We start from the raw sequence: 15,076 nt of genomic DNA on the forward strand, positions 1-15,076 counted from the left end.
GTCACAAGGATATCCATTATAAGCAGAATAATTGGTATCATTATCAAAAGCAACCCATAATGCTCTGAAAATGATTCTCACTCTCAAAGACACTATCAAAGTTATTCAACAACAGTCCTAAACTACAATTGTGTTCCTATAATATATACCGATCCATTTTTAGAAAGCACAGTACGTAAAGACATATTTTATTATTTTATTTTTCATTTGGAAACTCATTACTGGAATTATGAACAATATGATTGACGACAATGAGAGATGAGCAGTATTACAAGTCACCAACCTCAGTCCTAGAAATTCAAAATCAGGTTTGCATGACAAACTTGTGTTTGTTTCAAGAGGACAAACACAAGCACAAGGTTCTCGGTGCAGCATACTGACTAATAAGATGTTATTGAGAATCACTGTGTGATTCAAACATCTGCACAATAAAAAGTTGTGTTCTGATACATGAAGTAAGGCACTGATGATTTGAAGATGATCTGAAAACCAGGAGGAGGCTTGTGGTCACCACCAGGGCAAAGTTTGGAGACAGTTGCATTGAGGAATATAAGCCAAAGAAACAAATGGACATTCTGGTCAACTATTTCCTGAGTGCCTACTTCCAGTCTCCATCAGAAGGCAAACTTCCGGCTCAAAAAAAAAGTAGCCCCATAATTCAAGTTGCTGGCTTCTTCTGGAGTGCGGGAAACCATGCAGGGTCCAATACATTTATTTGAGTTTAGAACATCCCATCCAGCAAATTGGGCTTGACACACCATGCTGCTACATTCGTGGTTATGGATTATGTCATTTGTGCATTTAAATTAACAGCCAACAACATAGTAAAGATTGGTTTATTGCAGCCATGCAGTTGTAAAATATAGAAAATCCATTTAAACCTGCTGCAATCGGGAAGGTTAAGAAAAAGAGGCGGAATGTATTTGGGTTGGACAGAACACCCCTGTATCAAAGCTGTGTACACCAGGCAAGCTGAATCAAACTGGGCAAGGGGTGGATTTTGGGGGGGTTGGAATAAGGGCTCATGCTCAAACTCTTACCCTCCCTAAAGAGTCTTCATCATCCTCATATGTGGCCCTAGAAGGAAGTTCTTCCAGGGACTGTAAAATAGAAACAACATCCCCGTAGGAGGGCTGGGATTCCTCCTCTTGCCCATCTGAAACCGCCTCGTCTGGTTCGAAAACAATAGGTGAGCCGGTGTACTCCTCACTCCCTGTAGAGAGGAGGCGCCTTCTGTCTTCGGCTGGCTGCAAGTCAAATATCGTGAGTTCTGGGACTTGAATTGTGTGCTTAAAATGAGTGCTATGGTGAGGTGACAGCACCTCACTCCGATGGGTGATGTCGAGTGCATCTCTCGGTTCTTCTGTTTCGGTCTCTGAGAAGTCAGACAGCCCCTGTCTGCAGTCGAAGTACTCTGCATCTGAGTCTTCACAGACATGTGTGACTTCGGGCTTCTGTACTGGAGAGTCCTCAGTAGACTCTATCTTGGGAAGGGCCTCTTCTTTTCTGACACTGGCAGAGTCCTTATCATTCAGCCTAGTCCCCGAGTCTGATTTCTCAATGGCTTCAGCGTCCCAGGCTTTCAATTCATGCTCTCCCTCTGAGGATTTGGATCCAGCAAAAACTTGTATCAATTCAGGGTAACTTATTTCCAGTTCAGGTGAATATAACATGGCGGACCCAGAGGATGATTTGCAAGGCTTCTGGATAGTTATTCCAGGCTCTAACTTATCCACTACTGGAGCCACTGATGGAAGATCTTCAGGGCATATTTCAGAGATATCAGGGGAAGTTGAAATTGATTCTTGTAGCATTGATGTGTCCTTGGAAGCAGACACTTGACTCACTTGGTGGATTAGAGTGGCTTTACCTTCCTCAGACACAATTGACAGTATGGCTGATTTGATAAAAACGTGTGATGTCTCACTTGTATCTGAAGGTGTCTTTTCAGAAGGTCTCTTATCGATATCCTGGGTAGTTTGACCCAGGCCTGCTGACTGAGTTGGGTGGGTTGTGTGTAGCAGGGCTAAAACATGAGATGTTTTGTCAAATTCTGACAAATTTCCCATAAGACCTTCACGCGGTTCAGGCGACTGTGGTTCTGTTCCCTCCGAAGTGGGTAAAGTTGGACTTGGATCAAATTGTTCTTTGTGAGAAACTGGTGATTTTGGAGTGCCTGGAGATAAAGATCCATGTAAATTAGGCTTTATCTCCCTATGTGTGCAGAAAGATGTGACTGTGCTGGGTAAGCTGAAATGTACAGGCGCAGATATTTCCACATGTGATTTAGAAGGAGTTATCCTAAATTCAGGAGACACGGGACTTGATTCCGATGGTATTTCCGAAGGCCTGATAAGTTCATGAGAATCAGAACCCAATTCTAATGGTGCTTTCTGACATTCAGGAGAAGTAGGACCTGCTTCTGATGGTGTTTTCTGAGATTCACAAGAAACAGGACCCACATCTGGTGTTTTCTTAGGGTCAGGAGAAACAGGACCTGATTCTGTGGGTGTTTTCAGGAATCCAACAAGCTCGGGAGACCGAGGACTTGACTTGAGTTGTGAATCATGTGATATAGAGTACAGCAGAGAGGACTCAAAAGTTCTGACCTGTTCTGGTGCAGCACTGAGGAATTCTGTTGTGATCTGACATGGAGATTCACTGCACACAAATGATGGTGCACTCACCCCAGGAGGTGGTGTAATGGATCCAGGTGAAACTGGTGAAGTTTCTAAAGTAGTTGCCTTTATTTCAGAGGGTATTTGACTAAAATAATGGGAGCCTTGCCTCAGTTCTGATGACCACACTGACTGTTGCTCTGACTGAGCCGGAGTTTCAACTAAGACAGAGGATGAAGGATGTAATTGATCCTGTATCTTTTCAAAATCGGTTGTCATTTTTTCCAACCCAACATCTAAGTGCACTGAATCTGGTGACATTAATTGCTTTTCCATGGATGATTCTTGCGAAACCTGAAAAAGAAATCATGAAAATGGCTAAATACAAATTCCCTGTGAAATAAACAACCTGAAAAATCTGTGATGTTAACTAACAGGTGATCTGTTAACCTCAAACCTCTTAGACCCTCCAGGACTAAGAGTGAGGACATCTGCATCACAGATCAATGAATCGGAGAGCATTGAAAACAACAGATTCATACATATCAAAGAGCACCCCACAAGTCACATGCTGCGCACAAGTCCAGAGGTCATCCACAAAATAACAGAAGAACACTCCAAAGGTTGGAAAATATGCAACATTAGGCCAAGCAAGAGTTCATTCATTGTTTATGCAACCAAAGCATATTTGGACACAACAATGTTATTCGCTTCAGTTTTCTGGTGCCAACACTACTGTCTCAGTTAATCTAGTGAGTAAAATGGCCCTGCAAACCGGCACATTGTACTTAAGCAAACAGGCCACAGTGGAGATCCTTGCAAACACATTAGTGAAACGTGTAGTGCAGTTGCAGGTTAGAAAAAAAAACCCATCCAGGACTCAGGTTCATGCTAACTCTTACCCTCATTGGTCCCTCTTGACTTGTTAGAGTACCAATGTGGGAGTAAGGGGCCACTTCTCCTGATACAGGGAGATCTGGATCCTTTAGTCCTGAAACTTGTCCTACAGCGGTATTTGCCGTCAGGGTTTCCGCGGATGTAGCTGTATCCTTGGAAGGGGGCTCAAATACCTCAACACCAATCTCGACAGCTTTGGGGAATGCGAGGGTTCCTAGGCTCGGCTCAGACTGAGACTCAATCAGAAGGGGAGCTGAGGGAGTCCCACCAGCGGGTAATTCTGCTGCTGACTCTGGCGACACATCCTGGTGCTTGGGAAGTGCGGTGGTGGTTTTACTTGAGGTGGAAGAATGTTGACCAAGCTCATATGGTGTGCTATTTTGTTCAGGTGCCACATGACATGACTCCAGACCACTCTCGTCTAACCCTTTTGACCTTGACTGGTCTCCACGTGGACTTAACTTGGCTTCACTGGCTAATTCAGGTTCAGACCGTTTCATGTCGTCTTTATGCACCTGTTGTATTACGGTCTTAGTTTCAGTTAATTGAGTGGGTTCAAGGAGAGTTTTATCCAATAGGCCGGGAACAGTTGGGCTAGAGTCCATTAGCAGGGATTGTGCTGTTGCAGCATATTGAGTTTTGGGCTCAGTCGGCTTGAGTACTTCTGAGAGTGAACTCCTCACCTCTATAGGCTTCGTAGCCCCATCATCAATTTCCATTACTGGTACAGCAGATGCAAGTAGGCTTTGACTACATTCCTGGGTTCTTTCTGTCTTTTCAGGTATCCATGGACTGGACGTTGTAGAAGCTTGACTGAATTTAGGAAAGACACCTGCTTTAAACCTTACAGTTTTTCCTTTGTACTGTGGGTCATATTGCTGGGAGATTAGCTTTCGTGTCATTGTTTTGTGCAACTGATTGTAATCAGGAATTAATGTAGCTACCTCACTGGTTTCCGGGCTATACGCCTTTACAGTAACACCATGTTCTTCAGGTTTGTGCACCGGTGCCGAGATAATGGTTTCATGTGTTGAGGGTCTACATGTAGGAACTAATGCATGTGCAGCTAATTCAGGAGATGATTTGCTTTGTTCAGTTGGCGCTGGTTCATGTATTGTGGGTTTTTTCTCTCTTACCAACACTAAGGATTCAGGTTCTGCTGATTTAAATTCAGATTCTGTCCCGTGTAATTCTGCTAACAGTCCCTTACTTTCACTAATCACCATTTCCAAGGACGTGAATAGATCCTCAGTTTGAGAAGTTACTGACACAGGTGTTGTATATTCAATAACTGATGTAGTATGTTTAGGTGATAACTGTATGTCTTCAGGAATTGATGTTAACTCGGGTGTAGTTAGGCTATATTCCTGTCCCATGATAGACCCTGCAGGTTCCAGTACTGATGTAATTGATGCAGAGGTCAGGCCATCTTCAGGAGATGACATTTGTAATTTAGCAACTGATTTTTTAAGTCCAGGTAAAAACAGTGTGTGATGAGGTGATGGGGGTTTATGTTCACTTACTGACAATGAAGGTTCATGTTCTACTGATTTGCATTCAGTCTCTGGTTTGTTTAATTCCTCTAAGCATTGTTTATTAGCCACTGTCTCCATTGATACTGGTATATCTTCAGATTCATAGATTACAGCCTCAGGTGGTATATATTCAGTTTCTGATGCAGTATGTTCAGGTGTTAAATGTATGACTTCTGTCGGGACAGGATACGGAGTGAGAGTTGGTTCACATTCAGTTTGTCGTATTGAAGATTCCAGGGTTAATTGTCTATTTTCTGGTACTGATGTAGTTGTTTCAGGGGTTAACCTGCTATTTTCCGGTTGGCGTGGTATACCATTTGTTTCAGGACTAACTGATTCAGTCAGTGTATATTCAGTTACTAACATACTATGTTCAGCTGTTAACTGCATGACTTCAAGGACTGATGGTAATTCAAGTGATGTTAGGTCATATTCCTGTTCCAAGGTATGCAGTGCAGGTTTAAATGGTTTATATTCAGTATCTGGTGTAAAAGTTGGTTTCCGCTCAGTTACTGGCATTTGATATTCTGGTGCTAATATTCTATATTCTTGTCCTGGGGAAACTAGCTCAGAGGCTAACTGAAGATGTTCAGGAGATGGTCTGGGTAATTCATTTGATTTGCTTTGCTCCTGTAGAGCTGCCGGTTGCTGAGTTAATGGGGATATATATTCACTTACTAAGACCGCAGATTCAGGTTCTATTGGTTCTATTGTTTTGCATTCAATTTCTGTTCTGTTTATTTCTGCCACCTGTGGCTCATTTTCATCAACTATTCTTTCTACCGACAGTACTACACATTCAATTTCAGAACACACTGATTCAGGCGAGGATGGTCTGTATTCAGTAGCTAACAACTCTGAAAGTAATGGTGTATACTCCAAATCGGATGCCGTTGATTCAGGCGATGACGATCGATATCCTGATATATAAAATGGTAGCCATGGTCTATATTGAGGTATAGGTGAGTCAGGTGACAGCGATCTAAATTCATTTATGGATACGGCGGACTCGGGTGATGACGGTCTGCTTTCCAAATCAGAGAACTCAGATAGAGCAGAGTCATATTCAGTGTCTGATGTTATTGACACGGGCGATGCCCCAAGTCCTGCTCTCAATGATACAAACTGAGGGATTGCTTGTCCATAGTGAGGTGTGGGAGAGTCAGGGGACAGTGACCTGTATTCATCTATAGATGATATTGACTCAGGAGATGATGGTCTAATATCAGTCATTAGCATTGCTGATTCAGGTGACAGTGGTCTGTACTCAGGTATAGATTCAGGTGATAGTGCTCTGTCTTCACTTTCTGATGCTATCGACTCTGGTGACAATGGTCGATCTTCATAATCAAATGGTATTAATTCAGTCGGTGTCATTATGTCTTCCATAATTGATTCTGGTGATACCGGTCTGTCTGTGTATATGATATTGAATGTCAATGATTCAGGGGTTATGGATCTATGTTCAGTTTCAAATGTCACTGATTCAGGTGAAGCTGGTCTATATTCAGCTACTGGTGCAGCTGAATCAGCTAAGGCTCTATATTCTGTGACATATCTAGCCATTTCTGTTTTTGTATAATCCATTATTAGTGGTACAGGTGATGGAGCATTATATTCCTGTATAGGTGAGTCAGGTGAGAGAGGTCTATGTTCTGTTAATGACTCTAGGGATTCAGGTGAGGACATTCTACAATCAGTCCAAAGGATTTCTGATTCAGGTGTTGAGGGTCTGTTTTCAGGTACTAGAGAGTCAGGTGATAATGACCTGTATTCATCTACTGATGTTTCTGATTCAGGGGATGGTGGCCTTATATCAAAAAACATTTCTGACTCTGGTGAAAGTGGTCTATATTCTGTCTCTGTCTCCGAGGTTAATGATTCAGGAGAAAGTGGTCTACATCCAGCATATATGAGCCCATGGTCATGGTCATCTGATTGTGTTCCGTTGGTTACGAGTGGTTCTGCCTCATCACAAGGTAAACTTTGAAACAGCGAGTTGGCCTCAGCGCTGCTCTGCAGGTTATCTTGAACAGATACCTGTGCATTAGGGCACAGCTGTGTGAAATCCACACTGCTACATGTGTCCAGAAAGACAGCTGGCTCACCACAGAGCCTTTCCCCTTTGTATTGTGGGTCATGAACCTGGCAAATGAGCTTCCCGGGAAAGGCTCTGTACACCATCCCATCATCAGGAACTGATGTAACCCCTTCATAAGATGGTGGGCGATATTCCCTTGTCAATGTCAGTGATTCTGCTGCTAATGGTGTATGTTCTGGTGCTATTTGAGCTGATCCAGGGGCTAATGTTGAATGTTCAGGTGGCCTTGGTAATTCAGCAACTAATTCCCCATGTTCTGGAGTACCGCCAGATGGTGCTTGTTCAGGTGACTGGGGTCTATGTCCTATTGTTTGACATTCAAATTCTGCTTGGTTTATCTCTTTTAATTGTGGCTCATTTTCATTAAGTGCTGTTTCTATCGATTCCCATGCTGGCTTATTGTCACTAACCACCATTTGCACTGAGACCAGTGTATCTTCTGTTTCAGAAGTTATTGACTCGGGTGGTTTATATTCAGTTGCCGATGTAGTATGTTCAGGCATTAAATGCACGACTTCAGGGAGTGATGATAACTTCCACGTTGTTAATCTATATTCCTCAGGTGTTGTACGCAGTTCCGGATTTATCAGTTTACCTCCAGCATCAGGTGTAAGAGTTGATTCACATTCAGTTACTGCTATATGAGATTCAGGTGTTAGTTTCCTATCCTGCTGTCCTGGAGTAACTGACACAGAGGCTACTGCAATATGTTCAGGAGATGATCTTGCCAATTCAGCAACTGGTTTGCTTCGCTCAGGTAGAGATGGTGCTTGTTCAGTTGATGGGGGTTTATGTTCACTTACTAAAAATGCAGATTCAGGATCTATTGTTTTGCATTCAGTTTCCATTCTTTCCAATTCCGCTGCTGATGGTTTATTATCACTAATCATTATCACCGCTGCCCCTGGACTATCTTCTGTTTCAGAGCTTACAGACTCAGGAGGCGTGTATTCAGTTACTGATATTGTATTTTCCGGTTTTAACGGTATGAATTCAGGGACAGATGGTAACTCAGGTGTTAGTCTGTGGTCCACTGCTCTTGTAGGCAGTTCTTGAAATACTGGTTTGCTTTCAGTATCTGGTGTAAGAGTCGGCTCACATTCAATTTCTGGTATTAGAGATTCCAGTGTAAATTGTTCAGTTTCTGGCACTGGTACAACTGAATCAGCAGCTAAATCAGTCTGTTCAGTAGGTGGCCATTGCAATTCAACAGCTGATTCCCTATGTTCAGGTATAGGTGCTGCTGATTCAGGTAATGAGGGTCTAGACTCACTCACTAACACTGCAAATTCAGGTTTTACTGATTTAAATGCAGTTTCTGGTTTGTTTAATTCTACTGAAGGTGATGCACTATCACAAACCACTGTTTCGACAGACACTGGTATATCCTCTGGTGGTGTATATTCAGTGACCAACGCAGTATGTTCAGGTATTAACTGTACAACCTCACAGACTGACGGCAACTCAGGTGTTTGTCCACTTTCCTTTACAAAGGTAGACAGGGCAGAGTTTATTTGTTTATATTCAGTCACTTGCGCAGGAGATTCTGGTGTTACCGGTCTACATTCTAGCACTGGGAGGCTTGACTCTAAGGGTAACACAACATATCCAGGAGATGGCCTTGGTAAATTAGCAACTGACTTGCTCTGTTCAAGTACAGATGGTCCTGGTTCAGGTATCGAGAGTCCACACTCACTTACTAACACCGAAAATTCAGACTCTGTCGATTTAAATTCTGTTTCTATTCTGCCCAATTCCACCAATGCTGGTTTATTTTCAGTAATCACTGTTTCCACTGATGTTGGTATACCTTCTGTTTTAGAAATAACGGAGTCAGGTGGTGTATATTCATTTACTGATGTAGTATGTTCAATTGTTAACTGTATGACTTCAGGGAGTGATGATAATTTGCATGTTGTTAGTGTATATTCCTGTGCTGTGGTAGACAGTGCAGATTTTAGTTGTTTACTTTCAGTATCTTGTGTAAGAGTTGATTTACATTCAGTTTCTGATATTAGAGATTCCAGGGTTAATTGTCTATTTTCTTGCACTGGCGTAGCAGATTCAGGGGCTGAATCAGTCTGTTCAGCTGGTGGCCCTTGCAATTCATCAACTGATTCCCTATTCACAGGTACAGCTAGTGCCGGTTCAGGTACTGAGGGTCTAGACTCGCTCGCTAACACGGTACATTCAGGTATTACTGATTTAAATTCAGTTTCTGATCGGTTTAATTCTACAACGGGTGATTTATCATCACAAACCACTGATTCCACTGACATTGGTATATCTTCAGATTCAGAAATAATTGGTGGTGTATATTCAGATACTGATGCAGTATGTTCATGCATGATGTCAGGGACTGATTGTAACTCGAGCGTTGTTAGTCCATATTCCTGTTCCAAGGTAATCAGTGCAGTCTTAAATGGTTTATACTCAGGATCTGGTGTAAAAGTTGGTTTCCACTCAGTTACTGGTAAAGGAGATTCTGGTGTCAGTATTCTATAATCTTGCCCTGGGGTAACTAATTCAGAGGCTAACTCAACCTGTTCAGGAGATGGTCTTGGTAATTCATTTGATTTGCTTTGCTCCTGTAGAGCTGCCGGTTGCTGAGTTAATGGGGATATATATTCACTTACTAAGACCGCAGATTCAGGTTCTATTGGTTCTATTGTTTTGCATTCAATTTCTGTTCTGTTTATTTCTGCCACCTGTGGCTCATTTTCATCAACTATTCTTTCTACCGACAGTACTACACATTCAATTTCAGAACATACTGATTCAGGCGAGGATGGTCTGTATTCAGTAGCTAACAACTCTGAAAGTAATGGTGTATACTCTGTGTCGGATGCCATTGACTCAGGTGATGATGATCGATATCCTGATATATAAAATGGTAGCAATGGCCTATATTGAGGTATAGGCGAGTCAGGCGACAGTGATCTGAATTCATTTATGGATACGGCGGACTCGGGTGATGACGACCTGCTTTCCATAACAAAGAATTCAGATGTTGGAGAGTCATACTCAATGTCTGATGTGACTGACATGGGTGACGATGACCTACGTCCTGCCCTCACTGATACAAATTGGGGGATTGCTTGTCCATACTGAGGTATGGGAGAGTCAGGGGATAGTAACCTGTATTCATGAACAGATGATATTGACTCAGGAGATGATGGTCTAATATCGGTCATTAGCATCGCTGATTCAGGTGACAGTGCTCTGTCTTCAGTTTCAAATTGTATTGTGTCAGCAAATATTAATACTTCTCCTGTAATCGATTCTGGTGATTGTGTTCTATCTGTGTATTCCATTTCAAATGTAATTGATTCAGGAGTTATTGACCTATATTCAGTTTCAGACATTACCGATTCAGGTGATACTGGTCTATGATCCAAGTCTAACAAAGTTACTTCAGGTGCTACAGCCCTGCATTCAGTTTCCGATGTCATCGATTCAGCCGATGTAGGTCTATATCCTTTTTCTGCAGCGAAATATGGTAAGGCCCCATAACTGAAGACAGCTGTCGTTTCCTCAGGTGTTTCGTACATAACTACAGGTGGTACGGGTGTTGGTGGTCTGTACTGAGGTACAGGTGAATCAGGCGAGAGATAACTGTATTCTGTCACCGACCCTTCTGATTGAGGTGAGGAGGCTCTACTTTCAGACCAGACGATTGATGACTCAGGTGTTGAAGGCTGATATCCAGGTACGGGAGAGTCTGGCGACAGAGATCTATTCTCATCCACTGACTTTACTGATGCAGGCGATGTTGGTCTATATTCACTTATTAACACAGTGAGTTCAGGGGTATATTCCAGGAGTGAGTCAGGTGACAGACGCCCGGACAAAATAGATTCAGGTGTTGCTGGTCTATACTCTAAAACTGGTGGGGTAGCTGCAGAAGGTGACAGTGGTCTGTGCTGAATTACTGGCACGGATAAGTCACGACTGTGCTCTGGAAGGGGTATTATCAAGTTTGGTGATGGGGCTCTACATTCAAAGTCTGGAGGTACTGCCAGAGAGTCATGTGACACCTGAGCAAATTCAGGAGTAGCGACCACTTTTGGTTCTTTTTGAGATCCACATACCATGGGAGTATGTGGTGCGCTAGGTAGTGCCTCTCCAAATCCTTGCGATGTCGAAGGAAAATGGCAGGTACTTTGGTTTAATTCAGGTGAGGCTGGCTCATCTGCCCAGACAGGTGAACCATGATGCTCTTGGCTGAAGGTGGGTGTGATGGGAAGCTCATGTGTATCCTGAGCTAGTTTCAGCCTGGCTTCATCCACATCGAATACACTTGTGGAAGACAGCGATTCATCATCGTGAATGGCCATGGCCTGGAATGTTCTGCTAATTTCCCCCAGTTCAGAGGGCATCCTCCTGTCGCAGTAGCCAAGTTCTTTGTGTTCCTCATTAGGGGCTGGTGATATTCGACCCACGTCCTCAGCAGTGGACTCAAGTAGGACCACATCGTAACCAAACAAGGCTCTGTAGAACTTCTCGGATATCGCATCAATGTGCTGTTGAGTCAACCAATGCCTTCGGCTAGTTTCAGCTGCTGCCTGGTCATCCTGAGTTGACTCTGGTGGCGGTGCAAGACCTTCATCAGTTATGAGAGTAATTTTTTCGAGCAACCTGTGCTGAGAAACAGGGGTCATGGTGAGGGACGCCGTCGAGACATAGGTACGGTCCTGTGGAGCCTCTTTCAACTCCACCGACAGCTCGTTGAAGTCCGGCTCAGCCTGGTCACACTCCGACAGGCTGCCCCCAAAGTCCCTGATAAATATGGGCTCATTCTCACTGTCGCCTGGTGACAACTTAGCCTCACCAGCCATGGCTTCTGGGAGCCCGGGGGACACACGGTCCAGCTGAGTGTCATCTTGAGCAATGACTTCAGCAGGTTCAACAGAATCAGGCTGTGACGGCATGGTGCTGCCCTCTGCTGGCTCTTTGAGGGAAGGTTTCCCATTGTACACAGGGTCTCTTGCCTGGGCCTGGAGGCTCTGGGGCACAGTCGTGTACAATGTGAAGAAAGGACTTACGTGTTTCCAAGAACCAACGGGCACCTTGGCTGCTCCTGCCTTCTCAGATACAGTCTTGGATGCACCAGGTGATGCACTGAAAACAAATGTTACAGAGTTACTGTGCTTGAACACCACGGAGTAGTGAGTGACCATCCGCTGTGGTACATATCTTACACAAGGGATATCTTTTTAGAATTTTGGTACTCATTCTCAATTCCAAACACACAAAGTAATGTTAAAATGATTGAAAATAATCATGTTAAAATGAAATACATCATACAAAAATCTGTGAATCAGTGCTTTTTGTAATTTAATCTGTTCAAAGTGGTTATATTTTTATGGCTCTGTTCTGAAGATGTGTCTCCTGGCCTTCAAAGTAAATGCTCACAGAAGAGTATATGACCATTAGGGTATACAGTATGACCATTTATTTTGGACTATGTGAACTTCAAAGGCTGAAATGTGAAAACTGAGCCATGACTTTTACATACTGTGTCTGCAGGTCGGCCTCTCTCTTCTCCTTCTGTGTGTGCCTCAGGATCTCAGTCACAGAGAGGTCGCTGCCTCCCCTGGACGTGCTGTCTAGGATGGAGAAGACGCTGGTAGAGAGGTCCTCCTCTGACACTATGGGGGGCCCAGATCCAGGTTGCCTGGGCGATGCCTCAGAGCGCCGTGCTGGCCGGGGACTGTCAAAGTCCTCATGAAGTGCAGAGAAACCTGGAGAGACAAGACACACACACATATGTTTGCACACGCATGCCCACGCACATTAAGCCTGATATATTACGGGTTGTATGAGATGGTGAGCGCAGAGAGATGGTCATCTGGTTATACACAAACACGGAAAGACACTGCAGTACAGCTCAATGCACCTTCGCTGTGGTCCAGTGCTATGGTCTTCTCGATTTCGGCATATGTCCTCGAGGACTGGTCTTTACTGGACTTGACTTGTTTTGTTTGGATGAGGTGCACAATGTCCATGCGATTTATCTTCGTCAGCCTCTTCATTAGGGTGCTCTCTGCTTGCAAACGGAAGTGGGTAAGAAAAATTATTTGAGCCCATTTTAAAACAAATAATAAGACAAGTCTAATGACTAGCATCATCACCCAAAGAAACTGCTGATAAATAACTACACGCATAGTACTGTACCCATACAATAACTTCTCTTGCTGGAAAATAAGTTTAAGAGCTACTGAAGTGTTACTGAGGTCACTCTGAAAACTCCTGTAATATCAAATGGGGGAAATTTTATGGCACGATCATCTGAATCATAATTGTAGGAGGATATCATAAATAAATAAAACTTCAAGTCTTGCAAAAGAACACGTCCACCTGTGGCATGTTTTCCCTCTCTTTCCATCCAGTACTTCAGCAGGGCGTGGCTTTGATCCTGCAAGGAATTCGGGTTCTCACTTCTTATCTGATGGATCTGGTCTTCGCTAAACTCCAGCTCATGGGCCAGCTCTACATAAAGAAAAATAACCATTAGTTACATTTCCATGAGAACGTGAGAGCAAAACTGGAGCCAAGACCGTCGTTTATGATGGGGGAAATTACATTAAATTACATTATTGGTATTTGGCAGACGCTCTTATCCATCCAAATTGAATCATGTGATTTTAAGGTATACGGTATGTGTTGCAGTCAGGGATGATAAAATGTGCATACTAGAACAGCAGATCATTCTATTCCGTTACACCGTCAATGTTGCATTTAATAGTCAAAAATGCTGTGGTCTATAATATAATACTTTTGTTATGAATGTTTATATTTATATGCACAATACGTGTCTATAATAATGACACTAGAGATGGTAAGGACATTTTTTGGAATGTATATAAACCAACTGTACTATCGGGTATAGTTGGTGCCTCAAAACAGTGGGCAGTGGGCAATTGTGCAATTGCGCAATTGGGGCGGCCTGTAGCGTAGTGGTTAAGGTAAATGACTGGGACACGCAAGGTCGGCGGTTCTAATCCCGGTGTAGCAACAATAAGATCCGCACAGCTGTTGGGCCCTTCAGCAAGGCCCTTAACCTTGCATTGCTCCAGGGGAGGATTGTCTCCTGCTTAGTCTAATCAACTGTATGTCGCTCTGGATAAGAGCGTCTGCCAAATGCCAATAATGTAATGTAATTGTGTCAGACGCTCTGTTCAGGACAGTAAGAGCTTTCTGTTTTACTATTTTCCAGGGTCACCCTCACACGGCGCATTGGCTCAGTCAATGGTGTGGGGCGGGGTCACACTGGGCTTGGATACCTTGACTGACACACCCTGTGCAGAGGCTCTCCTCCCATTCTGGTGAATGGCGAGTCCCAATGAAGACACGTTCAACGACATCATGACTGAACTGGTCCCAGTGGTAATTATCACTCTGAACCAATCAGGATCCGTGGTACATTATCACTGTGGGCCAGTCAGGGGGGGGGTGGGGTGAAATATCCGGAGGTTAACTCACCCGCCCAGCTGAAGCCTAGGTGGTCAGCAATGACAGCCAACCTCTCCTCCCTCCTCTCAGCTTCCTCCTGTGGATCTACTGTAAGTGTCATCACAACAGAACAGGTCATAGGTCAGCAGACCCATGGGGTTCCCACAAAGATCAACTTCAAATTGTGGGGGGGGGAAACATCTTCTGCTGAGGGTAAAAAAGACCTCTGGTGGCTTTCCTTTTATGTTAATGTGCAATTAAGCACATTATGCAGCCAAATAATTTGGTGGCTGTCAGCCAAAAATAGAAAATAAATAAACAACAAAATAGTCTTTACATTCCTGTAACCTTGTCCCTGTGCACAACATGTGTATAATAAGCACATGTCAGCAGAGTATAAGCATTGTGTACATCTTAAGCATTAGGTACTCTTGCTATGTAATACTTACTGCATAGAGATAATTAAAAAT

At 43.5% G+C, this 15,076-nt stretch overlaps 1 protein-coding gene across 15 annotated transcripts in view; it reads right to left on the reverse strand.

Moving 5' to 3' along the window:
* ank2b (ankyrin 2b, neuronal) overlaps positions 1-15,076 on the reverse strand; it is a 223,267-nt gene that overhangs the window by 8,405 nt on the left and 199,786 nt on the right. For 13 of the 15 annotated variants that reach the window (XM_061251028.1, XM_061251032.1, XM_061251035.1 and 10 more), the window contains 5 exons: positions 14,637-14,714; positions 13,512-13,643; positions 13,051-13,200; positions 12,670-12,895; positions 12,197-12,272 (listed from right to left, as the gene is read on the reverse strand). In XM_061251028.1, coding sequence (XP_061107012.1) covers positions 12,197-12,272; positions 12,670-12,895; positions 13,051-13,200; positions 13,512-13,643; positions 14,637-14,714 — 662 coding nt within the window. The remainder of the gene's footprint in view (positions 1-12,196; positions 12,273-12,669; positions 12,896-13,050; positions 13,201-13,511; positions 13,644-14,636; positions 14,715-15,076) is intronic. The other 2 variants (XM_061251036.1, XM_061251024.1) reach the window with 1 other exon arrangement.

The sequence above is a fragment of the Conger conger genome, chromosome 8 (assembly GCF_963514075.1).
Source record: "Conger conger chromosome 8, fConCon1.1, whole genome shotgun sequence".
NCBI lineage: Eukaryota > Metazoa > Chordata > Actinopteri > Anguilliformes > Congridae > Conger > Conger conger.